This window comes from Sylvia atricapilla, chromosome 7 (genome assembly GCF_009819655.1).
Source record: "Sylvia atricapilla isolate bSylAtr1 chromosome 7, bSylAtr1.pri, whole genome shotgun sequence".
Classification (NCBI taxonomy): Eukaryota; Metazoa; Chordata; class Aves; order Passeriformes; family Sylviidae; genus Sylvia; species Sylvia atricapilla.
The window spans coordinates 22,412,183-22,434,449 of NC_089146.1; the positions used below are offsets into that span (position 1 = coordinate 22,412,183).

At 44.9% G+C, this 22,267-nt stretch overlaps 1 protein-coding gene across 1 annotated transcript in view; it reads right to left on the minus strand.

Moving 5' to 3' along the window:
- The window catches only part of LOC136363562 (unconventional myosin-X-like), a 121,093-nt gene that overhangs the window by 52,440 nt on the left and 46,386 nt on the right, over positions 1 to 22,267 (minus strand). Inside the window, exons 18-27 of the mRNA XM_066322904.1 lie at positions 21,843 to 21,941; positions 16,237 to 16,395; positions 12,509 to 12,696; positions 12,132 to 12,266; positions 7,905 to 8,029; positions 6,613 to 6,626; positions 5,925 to 6,009; positions 4,370 to 4,473; positions 2,878 to 3,007; positions 1,939 to 2,057 (exon numbers count right to left, since the gene is read on the minus strand). Coding sequence (XP_066179001.1) covers positions 1,939 to 2,057; positions 2,878 to 3,007; positions 4,370 to 4,473; positions 5,925 to 6,009; positions 6,613 to 6,626; positions 7,905 to 8,029; positions 12,132 to 12,266; positions 12,509 to 12,696; positions 16,237 to 16,395; positions 21,843 to 21,941 — 1,158 coding nt within the window. The remainder of the gene's footprint in view (positions 1 to 1,938; positions 2,058 to 2,877; positions 3,008 to 4,369; positions 4,474 to 5,924; positions 6,010 to 6,612; positions 6,627 to 7,904; positions 8,030 to 12,131; positions 12,267 to 12,508; positions 12,697 to 16,236; positions 16,396 to 21,842; positions 21,942 to 22,267) is intronic.

Consider the following 22,267-nt stretch of genomic DNA (forward strand, 5'->3'; position numbering starts at 1 on the left):
CATCTTTTCTGGATATTTCTTCCATCCATCAGATGATCTGTCTTATTGGCTGGGACTAAGAATGCCCTCAAGGCCATGCCTCTGTAGTGTATCTGGCTGCACAGTAAGTTGGACACATTTTCCAGGAACAAGACCTCCCCATCCAGATGTGAGCAAAGCCACTTTCCCCACAATATGGCTCAAATGAGATTCTCAAAGGCGCCTTTCATCCTCCCAGCTTTGCCTGCCTTTAGGCCAGTTCATCCATTCAGCCCACTGAAATGTCAAAGCTCAGATGGGTAATGATCCCATTACATAATGAGGAAATCCCCAGCAATTCTATCCCCACAACAAGTGGGAATAGGTGGGTGCAGCACTTAGGGCTTAGGCAGGAAGAGTCTTTACAGGCCCAGTGTTGAGTGCAACAGGCTCACCTAGTAAAGACAGCTAAATGGCAGCATCCACTTGATATCACAATTTTCTTGTGGCCTTGGTACTTCATTGGGGTGCAAGCAGCAAGTGTGGGGTCCAATACACACACACATCAGGAATAGCTATACCATCAGGAAAAGCTCTGTTCAGGGTGACTTTGTAAATCCTACAACTGCATACCATGGCTATGGACTGCATGAATGCCTCTGGTATAGTCTGTCAGCCAACCTTATGCACTGCCAGAGAAAGATGTGGCTTATTTAGGATAGACAGCTGAGAAGAAAACTGTGATACTGGATACTGAGGGTATCTACTACAGACTACAGGCTGAAAAATAATTTTCACAAAATTTCACTGCAAAGAAAGCTTACAGACTATGCAAAAAACGAGACCACTTCTTAAAGGCAAAGCTTAGTTTGTGACATATTAGCATGTGTGTCGATAGCAAGAAAAGAGCAACTACTCTACCATAATGAGCACTACTGAGCCTTCAGCTTGAATACAGTGTCCAGTTAGGGGCACTCTACTTCTTAAAAGATGTGGGAAAACAGAGACAGAAGACAAAGAGATTTAGAAAATTACTTACAAGGGAGCACTGAAGGAACTGGACTGTTTAGCTTAGAAAAGAGAACACCACATGAAAAACTTCACAGAAGCCAAAGCTTGTAAGGTGGACAGCTGGGATGTCAAAGGTAATCTAAATATGAGGAAAATCTTTTCAACTTCAGACTCCACTGCAGCTAAAGCAGGATACTTAAAGATGCTGTGAAATTCCTTCCATGGGAAATCTGAAGGAAAGTTAGACAGATATCCATCAGAGAGAGTCTAGTAACTCTGGCTTCTCTGCCAAAGTAGGCGTTGGATTGATAATCCTCTGCAGTCTGTGCCAGCACATGATTTCCATTACAGATGTTCATTTTGTTATAACATGATGCCTTTTCCATCCTAGTAACAGTACTCTTTGCCTTCCACTGTCTTGCATTTTATTAATGCAGAGGATTTTCTACAGTTATCTGTGCATGGACCTAAAACACCAAGAGTGCCCTCAAGTGATCAGCAACACCACAAGAGCTACATATCAGTTTATTCAGTCCTCCTTTGTGGTTGTATGGATCTGGAAAGAAGCTGCTGTGGGGTAACAGCCTAATATCTGCCGGATGTTTTGTGGGAACTATGTGCCAGCTTTTACTTTCCAGTAAACACAGTGTAACTTGGGAGTGCTGCAGGTTAAAGCATGCACATGTGCAATTACCACAAAGCCTCTGATGCACCTTCTGCATGACACAAGTATGACCAGTTCCTGGTGAGTGCAGGTGCCTTAAAACTAGTATTGTGCACTGGCATTTGCAAGTGAATTCCCCTGGAGAGCCTGAAAAGCAGCGTCAACTCTGGGACCTCAGCTACCAATAAGGGCAAAATACCTGAGGAAACAGGAGGCCCTGGGCTGGAATGAGTGACACAGGAGGAAGACTCAGGGCCTGGAAATGCAGAAGTGCCAGAAGTGGAAGCATACACTAGGACACTTACCTGCTCCACAGTGAGAGGGGAGCTGATCTCTTCCCCACGCAGAATCATGGACCTCTGTGTCAGTACTTCAGAAAGCTGAAAGGCGTCTAAGCCCAGGAGGTCACTGGCAACATTCAGCACTAAAAGGAAGACACGCTTTTTCTCCTGCATAGATCCCCATCACTCATAGGGATATTTTTGCAGCTTGGTGAGGAAACCCCAGGGACTTCTACAAGGCAGGTGACTAAACCCCAGCACAAAACCCACTCCCCCTTACTTGATTCTCTTGGGCATAACCAAAGCTGTAGGCTCACATACCCATAATGGACCACAGCCAGATACTCCTAAGCCAGCCTTCCTGCTGACAACAGGGAGAGCAAAACCGTGTGTAAAACTCAGCACCAGCTAAACACTGCATGAGAAGATGTTTTTGTAAAAGCACAATACTGCAGTCTGAGCATGGGATTGCTAAACTTGGATGTTAAGAAGAGAGGCAATTAATTTAAGACTTGAAGCACTTCTAATACATATTTATTGCTTCTGTCTGTTTTGGGACTCACTTTGCAGACCAGCTCAGATTAGATAATTGCAACAGAGTGCACACTAGCAACTGCTTCAAATGAAGATGGGGGAAAGTATCTAACAGATCACTAGTATCTCAGACTCCTTCCTAATCCTATTTCTTCCATCTCTTTCAATCAAAAGAGAAACCTTGAGGCTGCAGACTCAGGCTGAGAATATCCAGGAACACAAATGGATCACAGGGCCACAGACCAGCTAAATCCCACTGGTACCATGGAGCCATGCATCTTGTGGCATTGCTTTTGTAGGGTTAAACTACAGGGAACCTGCTGGTGAAGGTACTACAGACCAGTATAACAGAGGGAGAAAGGAAAAGGGTTTTATTGGGTGCCTTATGGGGCTTTGCATGGTCTACTAAGTTGCTAGGGTCCTACTTACCTGCTTTTGTTGTAACCTGGGCCCCACCAGCTGTCATGAATTCAACGTTTCCCAAATGAAGTGTGCCAGAAAGGAGTTTGAAGATGTCTCTGATTTCTTCAGTGCTGAAGTCCATCACCTTCATGGCAGTCTATGCAAAACCAAACACCTAATGTTAGCTGTACATACAGCCTAGTACAAAGCAACCACCAGAGCCAGGTCCAGTGTGTTTAAAATGTTAAACTCAGAATTATAGTCACCATGAATACAAATGAAATGGGTTGGCACAGCACCTCTATGCGGTATACATTTGTCAGTGATCTTTACTGTGTCCCATTCTCTCCTACATTTGCTGTATTGCCACCTAAGGCAGGTGGGCATTTGCCCCATCCTCTGGTTGGACGTTGCTGCCACCACTGACGGTCTGCCACAGGGAGAACATGTTTGTGCCTGTGTGAGGAAATCCTACCCTGAACACTGGCAGCACAGGTTACAGATGTTCCTGGGTGGCTTCCACATTCTTGCTTATTTTCTTCCCTGAAGGACAGATCCATATAAGATCTTAATTTACTCTGATCCACATAACCCCCTTAACTCGTTCTTAAGTATAGTAGATTTATGCAGCAAGATTTAAAACAGGCCTTTCAGTATTAACTGCTAGATAGCTGGAAAGAGATTATCAGATAATAAGGAAGTATGGCACATTCCCTCTTAGTGCCTGCATATAAGCCAGGGTTCTTGGGGTATAAGAAGTTGAGAGGTACTCTCATCTTGACTTTGAAGGTAGGACCTAGTCTTCACACATTCACCCCGTCAGTAGGGGACTCTGGGGTTCCAGTTAACTTCTTTCCTCCAGCATCTCTGCAGCTGAAGAATAAATGCCATATTGCCAGTGAAACTTCTGCTCTACAGGTGTTTCCTTCCCTTAAATCACACCTAACCAGGAGCTACTGAAATCCTAAAATGACTCTACTCATCTTGCCTATCTGGTTCCACCTACATATTAAAGCCTTCAGGCCAACAAGCATTTATCAAATAAAACATGAATTTGCACATTCATCCTGCTAATCCCTTAAACTCTGATAAGCTAGTATCTATTGAATCTCTGTAGTATTTCAGAATAGGTGATTTGCACAGGTGATATAACTTTACTGGAGTATTTCTGGAGAACAGTAGCTTCAGACCAAACTGTTGCCCTTCTAATGGTCAGAGTGAGGTTTCCTGAATCAGCCTAACTAGGAGGCTCTCATGAACCATTACAAGGTGGGGTTCTGCTCCCTCAAATTCTCTACCATTCTAAATTATTATTCATACTTACTGTTTCCCAAATTCTCTCACTTCTATATACACTAAAGCCACTTTTTCAGTCTTGTTTTAGCTGAGTTTTGGACTTGTTGAACACCACATTTTGGCTTCAGGCAAATCATTTCCGCCTGTGAGATCTAGACCATGCAGCATGTTTAGTCTGTGAGACTGTGCCCAAACGTTCAGGAGGAGCTGGGACTGAACTCACCATGACCTTACTGAACATCTCTACATCATTCAGGTTCTCATCAGTCACACAGCCAGACTGGTTCAAGTAGCGATAAGCCTCTGGCTCACTGAGGGAGAGGTTCTCTGCAAAGAAAGAAAAAGAGGCAGAGGGGAGACAACAATTTATTTAGCAACCAGTCTTTTAGTTCATAGAAGAGGAGGGTGTGCTGTAGCAAAGCTTGCAGATGGTATGTAAAATTGTTTAGAACCGTCAAATCCCAAGCTGCAGAGTCTCAGAAGAATATCTCAATACTGAATTGACTGAAGAAAAAAAATTAATTCTAGCCCCAAAAGTGTACAGAAAAATACTCTTAACTATATACATATGGTAATAATCTCTAAATTAGATATCATCACTTGACACCGAGTTCAGAGAGTCACAGTCAGATTTCTGAAGACATTCAGTGCTAAGCAGCAGTTAAAAACTGAACATAGTTCACAGAACTAAATGTAAAACCAGAATTAGGTCTGTTGTGCAACCACATCTTAAACACTATCTGCAGATTTCATCCTCCATTTTGAAAAGAACGTAGGAGAACTAAACGATCAATGAAGAAAGGAGTCAAGGATGATCAAGAGCCAAAACCACATTACAGACAGGGAGGTGAAAGAGTCTGGAACACCAGCTTGGAGAAGTGGACAGGGAGAAATAGCAGAGATCTGCTGAAGAAAAGAATCTGTTTTGTATGTTTTTCCTAAGCAATTGATAATAACCATGATCCCCACTATTTTCCTTTGCTTTAGATTGATCTCTGAATTGACCTAAGTATCCATTCCTGCATATACCCCCTAAAACTGACTTCTACTGTGTCACGCCCAAATCTTCCATCTGATTATCCTACCACACAATGAACAAAAGCATAAAGAAATTCCCCAGGTCCTCAAAACCAGAGTAAAACTGTAACATGTTCTTCCCTGCCTACCTGACCTCTCCAGAAACACCATCAGTGCTCAGCAATGCCTGGGACAGATACACAGTAATGTTGTTAGGGGGATGCTGCACTACAAAGAGGATTCATCCACAGGCTGCAGCTGCCACTTTCTCTGTGTGCACTTTTTCAGACTCACCTTCCCCAAGTACAGAGCTATAAACCCTTTGTTCAGACACAAGATATGTTTTGGCTCTAGTACTTCCACTACATCGCTGGTGTTTGTAATTCTTCTCTCTGCTATTACCTGCATTGAAGATTTGTTCTAAAAACAGATCTATCAGCTCATCCTTTGAACTCCTTGAACAGCTCCCACCAGCAACTGAATCAAGACTCCTTCCTCTGCCTCCAGCCAGTTCCATCACCTCATCACTTTGCACTTTCCTTCAGCACAAAATGCCTAAAGTCTTTTCTCATAAGGAATTTCTATCATCCACAGCCTCTTTCTCTGAACTCTCCTTTCTGTCTCCCACAAAATCACCATATGGTGGCCTTCAAGAAGAAGCTACATATCAAGTACCTGAAACATCCATGCTCTGACTTACACCTGCTTCACACATTGGACTGGAAACAGGACAAGAGACATATCCCAGAAAATGAGATTACCTTTCTGCTCCCGGCTCACACCAGCCAGCAGAGCATAAAAGATGTGGTAATTCCGCTCCCCAGGGTTCTGATGTACCACCCTGTTCTGAAACAAAGAATACAAGAGTAGCCAGCAGAAAAAGATCAGACTTGTGGTTGCAAAAGGCAAAAAGAAGACAAGGATACAGGTTAATCTTCAGGGCTAATGCACAAGAGGGGCTTGTTGCTATTTAATGATGGTTTTTTCTAAATAAATTCTACATCACGATCTTTGTGGCTGTGCAACTGAGCAAACGTGAACAAAAAACTTTGTCAGTTCTGTCCCTGCTCCTCAGTGAATTCCTGACTCCAAAGTAAACCACATCCAATCAGGGATTGCCTGCATTTGGAGTTGTACCCCGCATTTTTCTCTGTGGAGTGGTATTTCCAGGTACCTCTCTCTCCCTTTCTCCCTGGTAAACAGTTCTTTCTTGGAGTCTCTCTGTAATGCACAGAGTTTATTGAAGATGGGAGAAACAGCCCATGATAGATAGAGAACAAACATTGCTCTTGCGCCTCTCCCTCAGTTGGAACAGTTGCAGCAGTAACACCCAAGGAGTTGATGTCTGCATGCTGCAGTGGAGATAGCCTCATCCAGGAGGTGATCTGGCACTGCCACACCTCCTGTGAGGACAGGGCTCACCCAGCACTCAGTAGAGGTGATACCTACCTTTTCCAGTAAATCTGAACAGCATGTTAAGGAAAAATCCAAGTGAGAGAAGCACAGATTTCTTGATGATAGGCAAAAAATCTTCTAGACACATTGAAATGAACCCTGCAACAAGTCATGAAATAACTGGCACTTTGGAAAGCAGGTAAAGAGCGTTTCTAAACATCATCTTAGATCATCCACTCCATTCAGTGTCCAAGGAGGCATGATGTGCCAAAGAGATACTAAAAAGGGCAGGGCCAGGTAGAGCATAGATAACCTAACAAAAGATGAGCCATATTAGGGACACCCAGAAAGATTAGAGGCCACTCTTATCTGAAAGTCTGCATTGCACACAGCAAGTCTTGCATCAGTTCTCATTGCTCCTGCAAGAGACTGCTATCTTAAATCCACCACAGCATGAAGAGCAGATGCCAAACAATCCAAGCCTGTCATTTACAACAGCAATAAATTCATCTGGCTACTACTCCAGTGGCAATTGCTGTGGTTTTCAGTCAGCAGCAGCTTTGAACATATATCAAGAACTGTAGCCAGGGCAGCTTTACCTGCCTCGTGGAGACAAAAGACATGTCAAAGCCTCTGGGAGAGGGGTACCTGGGTATATAGGGAAGAAAGTCATCATGGTACAACACAGTTGGACTATATCCAGTCTTCACTGTCCATGTTCGCCCTGGAACAGGCTCCCCACAGAAGTGGTCATGTCACCAAGCTCGTCAGAGTACCAGGAGCATCTGGACAATGTGCATAAGTCATATGATTTCATTTTAGGTAGTCTTGAGAGGAGCAGGGAGTTGAACTTAATGGTCCTTATGGATCCTTCCTATGACTAAGGTTCCAAGGTTGACTGAAGATGGCAGACCAAAACAGGGACTCATAACTCTCTTCAGCACCCAAATATTATGCAGAACATATTTATTCTTAGTTTGGTCTCACTTTTCTCAATCATGAATTCATTGGCAGAGCTAAGATAAGTGAAACAAACCAAACACCTAATGTGGAGCAAATACGATGCAATCAACCAGAAAATTCTAGGATTTTAAGTGTCAAGTGTTGAGATTAACGAAGTGAAAAGTCAAACTATGTCCCTACTTAATGCAGTACTGAGACAAAAGGTTCCCAGAGTTAGGTGCTGCAGAGCCACAAAACAAACACTTCTTCCGTCTTTAAGTTGCAAATTTGCCCACAGTTGTAAATTGACTTTGAAAAACTGATGAGGGATTTCCTGACCTACACTGAGCTCCTCCTCATCTTTGTCACTCAGTCCATTTCTGGTCCACTGCAGAAAAGGATACAATCAGTTACTCGGCCTCCCTGGATGTGTCCATGCTGAGAGAAGTGCAGCTGGATGAACTTGCCAAAGCGGCTGGAGTTGTTGTTATAAACTGTCTTGGCATTTCCAAAGGCCTCCAGAATGGGGCTGCAGAAATGAGGGAATGAAGATACGATTAGTGATGGGACACCATTACAACAAAGCATATGCCCACTCTTTTGACATTTGCACACTGTGCTCTGCCACAAGAGATTCATTTGTTACAGCACCAGCCTGGACAAGCAGGAAGAGCTCAAGGAAAAGGAAGAATGGCAAGAGCAATTTAATACACTGCTAGATAAATGTTAAACCTTCAGGATTGCAGTTAATTAAATCAGTCCCCAATCTGTAGGGGCAGCTGGTGCTCACACTGTCAAGGGCATTCCCCACCAGTGTGGCTTCAGGAAATGAAAGGTGGCAAGACCCAGCCAGGTTGTGTCCTCAACACAGCACATCCCATGAATGCAACTGTATTTTTTCAAGGATTTTCAGAAGCATCAGACATATACATCAAACACTCTGTAGCTTCAAACCACATACTTCTACATTCATTCTACCTTTTTTCCTTCTGCCTTTGATACACCTCTCTTAAAATTACAGGCAAACATCTTCAAACTAACAAACAGTAATAAAACAATTTGTTTGGTACTTAAATTTGATACTGGAACACACAAGCCCTCGTTACCTACATCTTGCTTAGGCTGATATAAGCCACATGGTTTCCAAGTAGAGGGACTATACAGACACTATAGATGTGAAAATTACATTCTAAGAGAGTGACATAATCCACTTCAGGTCAAAAAAAGAGTTGAAAAATAATCTATTGCCAAATGTCAGACCAGTCATAAATTGAAGAATTTTGTCTGCTGGTCACCCTCCCATCTTCAGGAAAAAAAACAGTTAAAATGCTTGGTATTTGCTTCACAGAACAGTACAAGAGAAAAGACTAAACCATGCAAAATGACACACTGAATCCAGGATTAAAATATTCGTTTCTGCAATTAAGCCAATTCTAAGATAATCTGAAGGACTGACAAGCAAGGAATCAAAGAGATGCTACAAGAACAGCCTGTATGTTTTCATGTCTAATTTTAAAACATACAGAGTTTTAAACAAAAATTATTGCTCTTATTACCCTCAGAAATATTGGCTTTTAAGCATCTCCACAGGTCTATTGTGCAGTCCCACTGGAGACTGGGGCACATATTGGATTATTCACAAGTTAGTAACTACAGCATAAAAAATAACGACAACTAGAGACATCCTGGAGCTTGCAGAAAGCTTCAGGCCCTGCGAGTGTTAGCTAATGGAGAACTGTGGTTAAGGAAACACTCAAGAACCTCCAGAAAAATCCAGGCAGTATTTTCCCAACATCTCTTGAAACAATCACTTTCAAGTAACAAGGATAGAAGTGAAAACCCCTCTGTTATAACATACTACAACCATAGAAATGCCAGTTAGAGCAATCTGGGTACACAGATCAGGAAAGTTCCTTGTCCTAAAGAATTTGAACTCCAACACCCACAACTCTGAAACAAGTATGTAAATAAGGGCATTGCACAGAAATATCCCACTGAGCACACCACTGCCATGAATCAACAAAATTAATGGGGACAGACAGAAGCAGGGAGGACAGGGTTATGTTATATGACCACTACTGATGCAGTGAGAGTGCAGGAGCCAGCTAGACAATCTTTGTGGCTCTAAATCATGTTAAATTATATAAGAAAAGCACAAGGAAATATCTTTATAGTTCAGTTTGGCTCACACACACGGGTGTGAAGTCTTTCAGGCTTAGAGGGGGAAATAAGCAGGAGGGTGTGTGAGCAGTTGCAAGGCAGAGGGTGGAGTAAGGTGGTTCAGCCAGGCACAAGGGCAGGGGCCTGGGCCAAGCTAGTGGCCAGCAGCACATCACAGCACGGCAGCTGAGGAAGGAGTGAACTGTGAGGCAGAGCAGCACATCAGGAAGGTGATGCTGGATGCTTCCTGGATGTGGGCAGGATGCACTCCAGCATTCAAAATAATGGGAAACGGTTTCAGCAGGGCAGCAGAAAGCAAAGTCTGGAGTTCAGAAACACTGCACCATATACAGCTTCAGGATACAGATGCACAGTTGAAGGCAAAAAGATTTGAGGACTTGGCAGGGTGAATAGCAAGAAAGGTGGCTATGCTGTCAGCAGTGGCACCCAACATGGACAAGGGAGCACCAGAGTGAAGCAAGCAAGAAAAAAACCTGAAAGTTAGCAGAATTTTTAATGAACTAATGGATATTTTCAAGAAGGAAGAGATGAAATCAACAGTGCCAAAGGAGTTTTGAGAGCCTGATTTGTGAGAAATACACCGAGCACTAATGTTCCAACACAAGCAACTGATAGAAAGCTGATGAACTCTGTTTGCAATGCTGTCTGAAACTGAGAAAGAATCCAGAATTGCTCCTTGGTATGTGCTGGGCAAGGATGAAAATCCACTATAAGTGAACCTGAGGAGGGCCACTGTCAGAGCAAGTGCAGCTGAACTCCAAACACATGAAGTAGGGTCCATAGAATGGTAGCAGCTCCTGGGTCTGGGCCAGGCCTTCAGCTTCTTGTCTTCAGAGAAGAGGTGACAAATCAGATTCTCTTGCACTCATATTGCAATAGCTCATGTAGCACTAGAGACGTACACTGAACAGGCTGTGATCTCTTACTTCACTCCAGCTCACAGCTGTGGCATCTTACAGACTCAGGAATCACCTACCCACCATCATAAGCTCTCTGGATCACTGTCAAGTTATCACTTAACTGCTAAGAGTGCTTGAGCCTTCTAAGCCGCTTGCCTTAAAGCAGATTTTGCAGATCTCGAGTCATGACTGCACTGCTCTTCAGAGCTTTTGCCAATTTGCCTCCATGCCTGCTAAGTTCTGCACACCTGCAAAGAATAAATCATCCAACAACAGTCTCTGGAACACCAGGTCCAAGGGCAGCAGCGTTTCTGCTCAAGGCTGCTCTGCTTATAAGGACTTAAAACCCACAATGCTCTCACAGCTGCCTCCTCTGGAGGTTTCTGCAACTATCACAAGCTCCATCTGGGACTAATCTGCAGCCTCAACCTTGACAGTATCAAACTGCAGGACCCTCAGCAAGGTTCGTTAGCTACAGGCAAGACAATAGGAAAAATTTTAATGTAATTTGTTGAATATAATTCAGGTACTAAGGAAAACAAGGACACAAACAATAAAAGAGATGCATCTTTTCTGCCTCTTCCCCAGGCTTACCTAAAGTCAAATACCTACCGTCCTCTATTTCTTACCCTCAGCTTTCTTTTTTACTTCAGGTTACATCCAAAATTCCCCTAACATGGCAGCACAGGAGCCTGCGGTCACACTCAGGACTGCTTCTCTCTGTCACTCTTTCTTTATTTTCTCTGCTGCTCTTTGCCTCTTACTGGTTTTCCTCAGCCACGCTTTGCTTCTTCAGGTTTTCCAGATCATTGTTCCCTTCATCTCCCTGTTCCAGCATCAGTCACCTGTGGGCCATGGTCCCTCAGGGGTGTCCCTGCCCTGGCATGGGCAATGGTCCCTCAGGGCTGTCAGAACCTCTTCTGGCATGAAGGAATTTTCCCTGAAGTGCCTCTCCATTCCCTCATTGCTGCCAGCTTCTCTCTCAGACACATTTGCTTCAGGCGCCATGCACTGCCCTGCCTGCCTGATGCCTCATCAGGGTTTAGGTGGGTAGTGGTTGTTCCCTGCTGCCAGATCCCATGGATGGTTCTCCATGAAATCACTTGCCAGGACAGCAGGAGAGCTGCCAGGTGGCCCCTGGAACTCCTGAGGGTGACACACACCAGCAGCCTGAAACACAGGGAGGGCAGAGGGAAGCAGGGGCTATGGAGGAATTCAGGAGTCAAGAGTATGACAGAGACTCACCATGAGGACAGCTACAATCGAGAGCTAGAGCATTAACTCTCCAGCTGCCACACACATCCCACACTGCTGTTGGAAAGAAGCCTAATCCATCCACAGACAGGTGGGAGAGCAGCCAGGGTGAGGCATCCCAGCAAGACTGCAACCTTCGCATTTCTCTGATGTGACACCATCCATCTCTGTGATCCTCTCTTCCCAAGTCTGGCTCCATCCATGGCCTGGCTGCCCAGAAGGCAGGACCCTCCAAAGGCAAGGGCCACCAAAGGCAAGCTGACCCAGCAGTCCAGGTGCCCACAAGGGTGACTGTACCTGCTTTCCAGGATGGCTTCTTCCACGTGAGTGCTCTTCTCAGACACAGGGGCCCCAAGGGAGGTCTGGCTCATGGCTGACAGGAATTTCAGGAGCAACTTGGTGCTCTCAGTCTTTCCAGCTCCACTTTCTCCACTGTTAAGAAAAAGCATACATTTCATTCACAAATCCAGGACAGACAAGAGCTGATGACCATCCTACCCGCGGTACAGAAGTGATCTCTAGGAATAAACGTGTGACATCTCCGCTGTGACAAGCAGGGACCAGGCAAAGGCAGGGAGAATGGTGTGGGTATTCAGGCAGATGTCAATGCAAATGGGACAGCAGGAGCGGGGCATGTGATACAGCCGTGGGGTAGCCGACCCTCCATTTCTAACCTTATCAGAACACACTGGCTGTCATGACGCTTCCACAAGCAGCAGTAGCACTCGTTAGCCGTGGCGAAGATATGGGGAGGCAGCTCACCCAGCCGGTGCTGTCTGTACAGCTCTATGGCATCCACACTGTACAGACCAGGGATGGGTTTGTAGGGATTTACTGAGGCCAAGATGGAACCAATGTTTGTCTACGGGATAAAAACAAAACACAGAAAGGAAATGAAGCAAGCTCCTGGGCAGGGGGGGGAAAATCACGACAAAGCCAGACCCTGAAATAAGTCATGGTGAAGGAGAAAGCCTAAATAAGGATGTTGGGCTTCAGCAGAGAGCTCCACAGTTTGGCAAAGAATGTCAAACCCCAGAGAAGGAACTGTACAGCTGGGTATGGATGGGGTGCTCTGAATTTTGCTGCTTTAAAATATAACATTCTTATCCTGTTGTCTTTGTTAAATTAAGCTTACACAATTTAAAAACATGAAGCCATCTTCATACCCAGCTACTTTGCACTGTGCTTGAAGCTGAATAGCAGAGCCAGGACTAAAAGAGTGCCAGGAGAGAGCTTTAATGCCCCATCTGCAGTCCTAAGCAAAGGGGGCTTGACAGGGTTCAAGAACCTCCTGAATAGAGTTGGAACACACACACACTACACACATGTGTAAAGAACCACTAAAGCATATCATTCTTCTTCTGCTGAAAAAATGCTGTTTGGTGCAGCTTAAATCATTTGGTAAACCAAATCAAAATTGACAGCTGAAGATGAAACTCTGGATTTCAAGTCAAAACATTCTATATTTTCTAAATATTTTATTTTGAAAATATTTCTTTTTAAAATCTCACAGTCAAAAAAAAAAAAAAAAAAAAAAAAAGGTAGCAAGATTTGAAATAAAACACAGAGAGCACAATATTGAATTTCAAATGTATTATTTTGTGCAGTCAGAAGGAAATTAATTTTGCTTTTTGGGGCATGACTTTCTCGGTTCAGCCAACCAGCTCAAATCCAGTTATTCTCAGAGCTGCAGTTCAGAGCAATGGTGCCACCTCTCTCCTAATGACGGCTTTGTAATAAAGTCAGCATCCATGCTGCTGGTGTGGTGGTCTCCCTCCCAGGTTCATTTTGGACTGCTCTACTCAAGGAATACCCATTCTCAGCAGACATGACCAAGTAAACACTTAGATTGCTGCAGGAGGTTGCCAAGCTTTGTGATCAGGGACAGCATCTAGCATTATATCCAAACCATGAACTCACTACAAGTCATCCAACAGATATAAAAGCATTTGAATGTATCTGCTAGAGAAGCTGTAAATTGAACATTTGGTGACAAGAAAGACTCATCAGGCCAAATGAAATCTGAAGCTATAGCAATGCCAAACTCTGAAGCCAGAAGCCAGACCAATAAGATGCTGTAGTCATGAAAATATTTAAAGCTCATTTATTAAAGCATCAGTCAGAGATCATCAGGGGAAAAAAATCACCTAGGCCAAATTGCATTATCAGTATAAACAGGCTACTATGGATCAAGTCCTGAGGACCCTCTGACAGGAACCTTTGTGAGCAGAAATATGATTCATTGGTAATGAAAGCAATAAACAAGCAGATGATCTTTGGCCAGAGCAGTGGAGAGAGAAAGAGGAATGCATTGAGTGAGAAAACATGAATTGGGGAAAAAACATTATACAAGCAGCTGAAGAACAGCCATTGTCCAGAGACTACAAGATAGAAATGTCCATTCTGACTCTCCTCCCAGACCTTCACAGCATCTTTTCTTCTCAGATGTTTCAGTTTGCGTTTTCCACTGTAGTTTCACTAGGAGTAGAGCTCCTTTCCAGAGAACTTCTGCAAAGTCCTTTCCAGAACTTCTTCCAGTACAGCCATCTCTTTCAAAGGTGGTCCTAGGAAACTTTTCCACCACCCAGTTGCAGTCTCTTCATCACATGCATTCCTTTACAGACAATTTCTATCCACAATTTTTAACAGCAGTAAACCCATATACATACCAGCTATTCTATCAGCAAAGTAATTGCCCCCCAAAGAACTCTCCAGAGCAGGACAGGTCACATGTGGCAAGTCTACTTCTGAGGACAATATATCCTACTTGGATGGTTACGCATGGCTTTGCTAAGGACAGCACAAATGTGGCAGTACAGTCCCTGGCTCATCTCTACATCACTCACATTATCTTGGGTTTACTTTTATTAAGGAATACAGGAATTGTAATAATGAAGAGGGAAGATGCAGGCTGTTGCTGTGCTCACATAATTTCCTTCAACAGCTGGGTAGAGCCTGAATAGTATTTATCTGGAAAACAAAAGGTACTGTTGAGCTTGCCAGTATTGCTGTAGCAAATTAATTATGGGTCCCAGACCAGTCTAAGTATACTGCTACCTACACTCCCTGATCAGAAAGAATCCCCTTTAGGAGCTCATGGTGGGGCTAATAATCCTATACTGAAGGCTTCTTCCCAGTGCTGAGCATGTTACAGAGGTCAGGCCCCTTCGTACATCTCCAAGAATTTCAAACCTGAGCTGCACATCTGAGGTTGATGCACTGTGCAAAGGCAAAAAATGTGGTGAAAAGGGGTTAAACTTTAACACCTTTATGCACCGACGGAGCAGGCACAGAACTAATGCTGAAGACAAGGAATGACACATCAGAGCTAGCTGAAAGGCTTAAGGAGATACAGCTGCTATGACACTCCTTGTGTTGTGGCATCTCTGCTACAAGGCACAGACTGAAAAGGAAGAGAACCCTACATCAGATTTTAAGGTGTGAGGAAGAAGAAACGGGAGGAATATACCCAAATGGGTAAAAAGCTGCACAGACACATAGCTTGTGTCACACACAGGACAAGAGGAGCAGCAAGGATAAGAGAATTTACAGTATCCTCTGCATCCAGTGCAGGAGGTGGTTCAGAAACAGGATCACTTTACTGATAATTTACTGGAATACAGGTGCATATGGTTTGGTTGCCTTGATAACGGTTGCTATGCAACACAGACAGAGATTTACATTTTTTCTGTCATATTCTGAAAACTCTAGCATGGACAAGCAAGGTAAGAGTAAAGCAAGGTAAGGCAGTCTTTGTCATCTATCTTCCTTGTTCTCTCCAGCTCTCAGCAAGGCACTGCCATCCCAGCAGTTCAGGGATGTCTTGTCCCAGGTGTGCTTTTCCTCACAAGTCCCTTTCCTAACACTTGTCTCCTTCCTGAGAAGGAAATCGGGAGATGCTATGAGTAGTCATCTGTGAAAGCAGTCAAATAAAAAAAGCCACAACTGCATGTAAAAGCAGAAGAATTAGGCAACAGTTTTGCATTCCTAGTTTTGTTAGACATATCTTCATCTTTCTGGATCAGGAGGGATACTCAGCAACAACCTGCATATGCTGCACTTCCCAGTCTGCTTGGCCTTATAAACCATGGAACAGCCATAATGGGGAACCTGGGGAATGTGCAGGACAGCTCATTAAACATGGATGTTCATGGAGGATACAGAGCTGCATAATTACCACAAAGCTCAGAGGTGAACATTCATGTTTTGGATGCTCCTCCATAGAGGCAAAGAGGGCCGTCTGGTAAGGGTAGGATCTCACAGGGATGATGGAGCTGGCAAGGCAAAAAAACCCCTCCAATTCCTATCCTCAAGAGACAAGGATAACATCAGTACTTCACATGCAAAATGGCAGCCCTGAAGCTAAACAAAAACCATGAAGCCAATAGGGATGAGCACTTACATAGATGTTACCCTGTTGGTAGCGCTGGTGAAGGTTAAGCAGGATGGCAGCTTCATGCAGATCTCCCAGCATGGACATGTCTTCCACCCCATCAACGCTGGTCTGGTGCATGGGTAAGACCTTTTCTCTGGAAAGGGTGGCCTTGGGGTACTGGAACACCTGGAAGAATGGGGAGAAGGACAAATAAGCTCATGACAGCTGGGCACATGGTCTGATTTCCTACCCGAAATGTGCACCTTTATACTCCAGCACTGGAAAAGGAAATGAATAAGACACAGATCTGCTCCCTACCTTTATAATCACACTTCCATTCCTGTTCCCTCTGGCCAGAAACTATACAGCATACCCCCTTCTTTCGCTACACAGTCAATCTCTCATTTTCACTACCGATGGGGACAAATCAACACAAGGTTACTCAAATTCCCTTTAACAGGTGCAGAGCATCGGCCCCCAGCTGCTAGACTAGACAGGTATTACTGCACTCATGACTGTGAATAATGATGGCAGCTGCCCCCAAGAGGCCAAGGACAGTCTTTCACAAAAAACACAGGTGAGATCATGTCTGTGACCACGGGGAAGTAGAGGAAAAGCTAATTCACATTCCAGGTTTGGCCCTGCACTCTCCACAGAAGCAGCCAGAGAGCATCTGGAAGAGTTTGTCATCTCAAGAGCAAAGGAAAGCAAAGCACATGAGAAGCCAAATAAAGTAGTGACATTCTCTCTGTGTGATGAAATGTATGTGTATGATACAGCTTTCAAAATATTTGTACAGTGACACCTATTAACTTCTATCACTGCTCTAGGAAGTACTCATCTCTGTGCAGTTGCACTCATCTTGCCTCAATTGCTTGCATCCTTCTTCCTGATAGAACTTTCTCCTCCACAATAACCCACTCTTCAGTTATCAGGTCATCTCCTGCACCCTCTTCCAACACAGCTGAGATTATGTGACTGTTCTCCTCCACCACAGGCACATCCCAGCCCTCCTTTCCTCCTCCTCAAGCACGATGCTGGCATTTCACAAAAGTTATTTCAGTTGCTTCCCACTCTTGGATTCAGCCATGTGCCATCTCCCAACAAGCATCCAAAGCTGTGCTAAATGGTAAGACCCAAAGAGAGACAGATGGGAGACTTCATATAGGCATCCTAGAGAAGGAAACTGGTCCACAGTAACCCCTCCAAAGAATCTTGTGCTTTTCCACCTCTCCCAGGGCTCTGGTCTCTACCTCATTTCTATCCCTGCTTGTCAGCCCTCCTGGGTGCCAGCAAGAAACCGACAGGCTGCATAGAGAACAAACTATAATCTATAGGGTTGATCTAACTGGTTTCTCCTGCCCACCTTCTTGGAGTGCTGAGGCTGCCGTCAGTGCTGGGGAGAGGCCATCCCCGCAGCTGCAGGCTGCAGACAGAATGAGGTCACCCAGCCCCCTCCAGCCAGCCACCCCTGCCGGGCCGTGCAGGGCGCTCACAGCTGCAGACACTGCAGGTGCTCACCCCTTCAGGGCTCTGAGCCTGCACCCTGCCAGTGCAGGGCAGCAATAACCCAGCACAACATCCCTTACAAGGTCACCATGATGCACAACCATACAAGCAGCTCTGTTGAGGGAGGGAGCTGGGGAGGAGAAGCTGGATCAGTCCCTCAGGTGCATTTGCCCCATTTCTGACCAGTCACACCTGTGTGGTAAGGACTACTCAGTCTCTTCCACTGACAGACTCCTTCACAGTCCATCTCTTTCACCAGCCAGGAGGCTTTCAAAAACACACAGTTCACATTCATGATCAGTGTAAAACAAAGCCCACTCCAGCAAAAAGGCTCTCTTCAGGCCTTTCCACATCAGTTCTGCTCCAGAGTGTCAGAGAGGTCTGACTGCCAGCAGCAGGACCCCCACTCTGCAAGCATGACCCTAAAAATAGAAAACCACTTTTTTTCCCTTCTTCAGAGCAGAGTCCTCGGGCACTTTCACAGGAGAACTGAGGGAGAAAGGGAGAATGGGACAACTAAATTCAGGAGAGAGTACAAGCTGCAGATGCACGACATGAACAGGACTGTCAGGAATAAAATCAGTACCACACTTCCAAACGAGGAGGCAGCAAATGACCCTGTCTCTCTCTTGTCCACTGACTTACACAAAGTTTGGAAAAGGACAAGTAAAAAACAGTGTGACATGATCTTTCCTTATATCTGCCTGGTACTTACTCATTTGCTACTGCACTGTCAGCACTTGCAGCCATTTGGGCCAGAAGAGAAACATTAAGAAAACATTTAGACAAAAAGCTGAGTGGACAAGTCTGCTAAAAGATATCAAGCAGCTGGCAGCACCTGTGCCCAGAGGCTGCTATGCACAAAAAGTGATGGGTCAGAGCTTGTTCCCTTGTTCCTGTTGACAACGTGGGAGAAAATGGAACCCTGAAGAGGAATGGGGTCCTAAATACACGAGTAAATAATTAGCAGGGTTTAGATAATCACATGGTATACCTGTCTTGAGCCACTTCGTTGGTTTTATTCAGTCATCGCTCTCTAAAAAAAGTCTGGTCCAATGTCCATAAGGAGTTAAGCAGGTGCTCTGGCAGGACAGCAACAAAGGTGGATTTGTAGTATTGGTTCTGGTATCCTTGGGACAGAAACACTGCAGAGGTGAAATGTACCCCGTGGAGCTGCAGTGTGATGCCACATTGCCATCCCAGCCAAGGCCAAGCTGTCACCTGTCTGTCCCTGAGGCTGTGGAAGTTCATCCAATGCGCATCACTGCATGCCTAGGCAGCTCACCCTCCTTCAGACAGAGGCTGGGCCCTCCAGCCACACTGGGGTTTGGGAGGTGATGGTTCTGTGCCTCTGGAAGGTACTTGTGACATGTGGGAGAGTTTTCAGGTCTTCCCTGGCACTGGACAAAAGCTGACTTTTAATTTGTTCTCTCCCCTCCAGGGAAGTGGGTAGTTTTTCCAGTCTCTGTATCACCAGCAGGCTGCAAGGATCATCCATGCTCCTGGACATAGACACATGTTCCAAGACTATCAGTGACTTTTTCCAAGGAGCTGGAAGTTAGAGACACAAACAGGATGATGCTCCACTCTTAGAGTCCCAGTAAGGAAGCTTTTGTTGCCCCACTGCTCATTCCTGGACACCTCCAGCAATCTGCCAGGAGAGCAATTTCAAAGATCCTCCCCCATCATCTTGTTCCAGGAAGGGTATGCCAGACTGATCTTCAGCATTACTGAGCTGGATATGATAGCTGATTTTTCATGAAGCAAGTAAGAACTCAGACAAACTGATCTCTCTGCAAAGTTGCCCCCAGAATATACCATTTTTTAACAAGCTAATATATAAAACATGAAGTTATAGGCATTAATAAGCGGATCTTTATTTTTGGGAAGGAAAATAATCAGCTTTCAGTCTAACGGGCATCTCACAGCCAAAGATTTCTACTTTCTCACCAGTAACACACTATATTTGCCTCAGATTTATCACAAGGTGAGAGTAAAATGACCACAACTGTCTCCAAGACCCTGCAATGGTCAGGAATAAAACAAAATCTGGCCAGCAAACAAACCAAGATGAAGCTTGCTAGTACTGCTCACCAGGCTCAGCAAGGGAGAAATTATTCCTTTTCAAACTCAGTTCCATCTATTAGTGCCATCCTGATCACATAAGCAAAGCTCCCACCTGGCATCCAAGTTATATTTATCCATAAAGCATTTAGCTGTTTTGTCTGGACTGTGGTTTCCAATCTTGTGTTTCATAAGCAAAGCTCCTCCCTTCCTCCCAGGAAGTAAAATTTCTGATGGATTTACTGCTTGAGGTGTTTTTAAGGAAGTGAGAACAAATGACAAAAGCTTTGAAGCATGACTGGACTTCTTACTTCAGAGCTGCAAGGGCTGCAGGAATGCTGGGCTACAGCAAACATGAGGACACTAGATTTGGGGGACCTAAAAATCAGAGGGATCAACTGCCCCATCCAACCCAAAGGGAAGACATTTATCAGAGTTTTCACCTGGGGTAGAACTGCCAGTCCCTCCTTACAGGTATGAAGCAATGAACGTGGCAGGTGAGGGAAGCACACAGGATAGCTCTTGTGGGTGGCACTGAATAAAGAAAGCCCTTCAGTGATCACCATGTGCTTTTACTGCATAACCATAAAGCACATGCTCCTCCAGCCTAGTGGTTTCTTGTTTTAAGGAAGAAAAAAACCAAAAAAACCTAGCTTTATGTTTTACACCTGTAAGCCACCCAGCATTATCCTGAGCATATTTTCCAGCATACGGGACACAGGCTGGAGGTGGGAGCACCCACACAGATAGCTCTAAAGTGGGATTTCTGGTGTCCTTTCAGAGGTGCCAGGTGGGTTTTGAAAGCTTTTACAAGGCCACAGCAGCATGTCAGAAGAGCCAGAATTGGGAAAGTCACAGAAGTACTCACCATTTTTTGTCACTCTTGAGGCTGCTGCGTTACCCGTGATCCCTTAAAACGTGTTAGTGATATCCAGCACTCCCAAAACAAGTCAACTCCTCAAGAAGGGGTTTGAGAGACTATAGTAACCAGATAAAAAATCTGTGTTTGCAAGGGGGATTTCCATCTCTGAGAAACAAATCAGGCTCTTTATAAAAGAGTGATGACTTCAAATCTAGGCCTTTCAATGCAAGACTGAAAAACAGAGTCCTATCACTGACTCCACAAACCAGAATCCTAAATCCCCTTTCCTCCTGTGCCCTCCTTTGTTTGCCAGGTGAGAGGCTGAAGAAAACCTGCCTATTTTTCTGTAACAAAGCAGCCACCTGCAGGGTCCATTCACCAGAACAGCTGAGCAGGTCTAATTGCTCACTGCTGCAGGGCACAGTCCTGCCCATTTCCCCATCCTCCTCCCAGCCCAGGCAGCAGTCTGACTCACTAAGAACCTCTGTGAAGGCTGTGAATAGTTTTCCCAGGGTTGGCCAGGCTAGCTGACTCACTGAGCACTTGGATGATCCCCAGAGGTCCCTTCCCACCAATATTATTCCGTGAGTACTGCAGTAGATGCACCAGGGAACCACGAGGAGCACAGGGCTGGAAATCAGGCAGGAAAGCAGCTTGTTCTCATCACTGTCGGAGAGCTCTGCTCTCAGGGGAGTTTGGCTGCCTTGTTGAGCTGTCCTGTGCATCTCTGCTGCCTTTACACACTGACCGGCACAGGGAACCCATTGCCACATGCCCTTGGCCCAAAGGGCTGACAGCAAAAGCTGCTGAAGTGGCTGGTGGTAAACACAAGCACCCTTAGAGCGGCACAGCTTGCACATCTTGGCAGGAAGGGCTGCTGGTTTGGTGGAGCTGCCTCCTTCCAGGAGCATTTAGCCGATATAATGATTTTGCTAGGCTGTTAATGCAACCCCTTCAAAGATGGCATAAGGGAAACCAAGAAAACGGAGGTAGGCAAAGAAATGAAGAGAACAAGAAGAACAAACCTTTCTTTTTAACATTTGTTAGATCTTTGGCATAGTTTGTAACAGAGCCAGGTCACTCTGCAGAGAGAATTGCAGCATTTCCACTGATAAATTTCAACATGATGGTCAGGCAAGACCAAGAAGTCCATCTTACAGCTTGGCACAGGCTACAGCCTCATGCATACTTCACTTACCATGCCATAATCTGAGGTGAAGAGAACATTTCCACTGGCACACAAGCCAACGGTGCATGGCTGCAGCTGGTCCTGCTCCCGCAGCCATACCCTGGCACCCTGCAAAAACCAGAAGACATCCCATTAGAAAGAACCAGAGCCTGTGAGATCTGTACACAGGGTGCAAACACCCAAGGAAAGCTGGGAGAAGCTGCAGGATTCAGAGGCTACTTCCAAGCTACAGCTGCTTAAAATATTTAGGTAAGTCCTAGTTACATTTTCAGAGAAACTCAATTTGTTTTTTCTTAATGTAACGTGAGCAGAAGAAAAAGCAGTTTTAACAAGCTTCATGTGGAAACTGAAGTAAGGAAACACCAATTTTTCTAGAAAGTGTAATGGAAAGATACCAACACATAGAATAGTTGGTCTGACTGTAAAATTGTTTT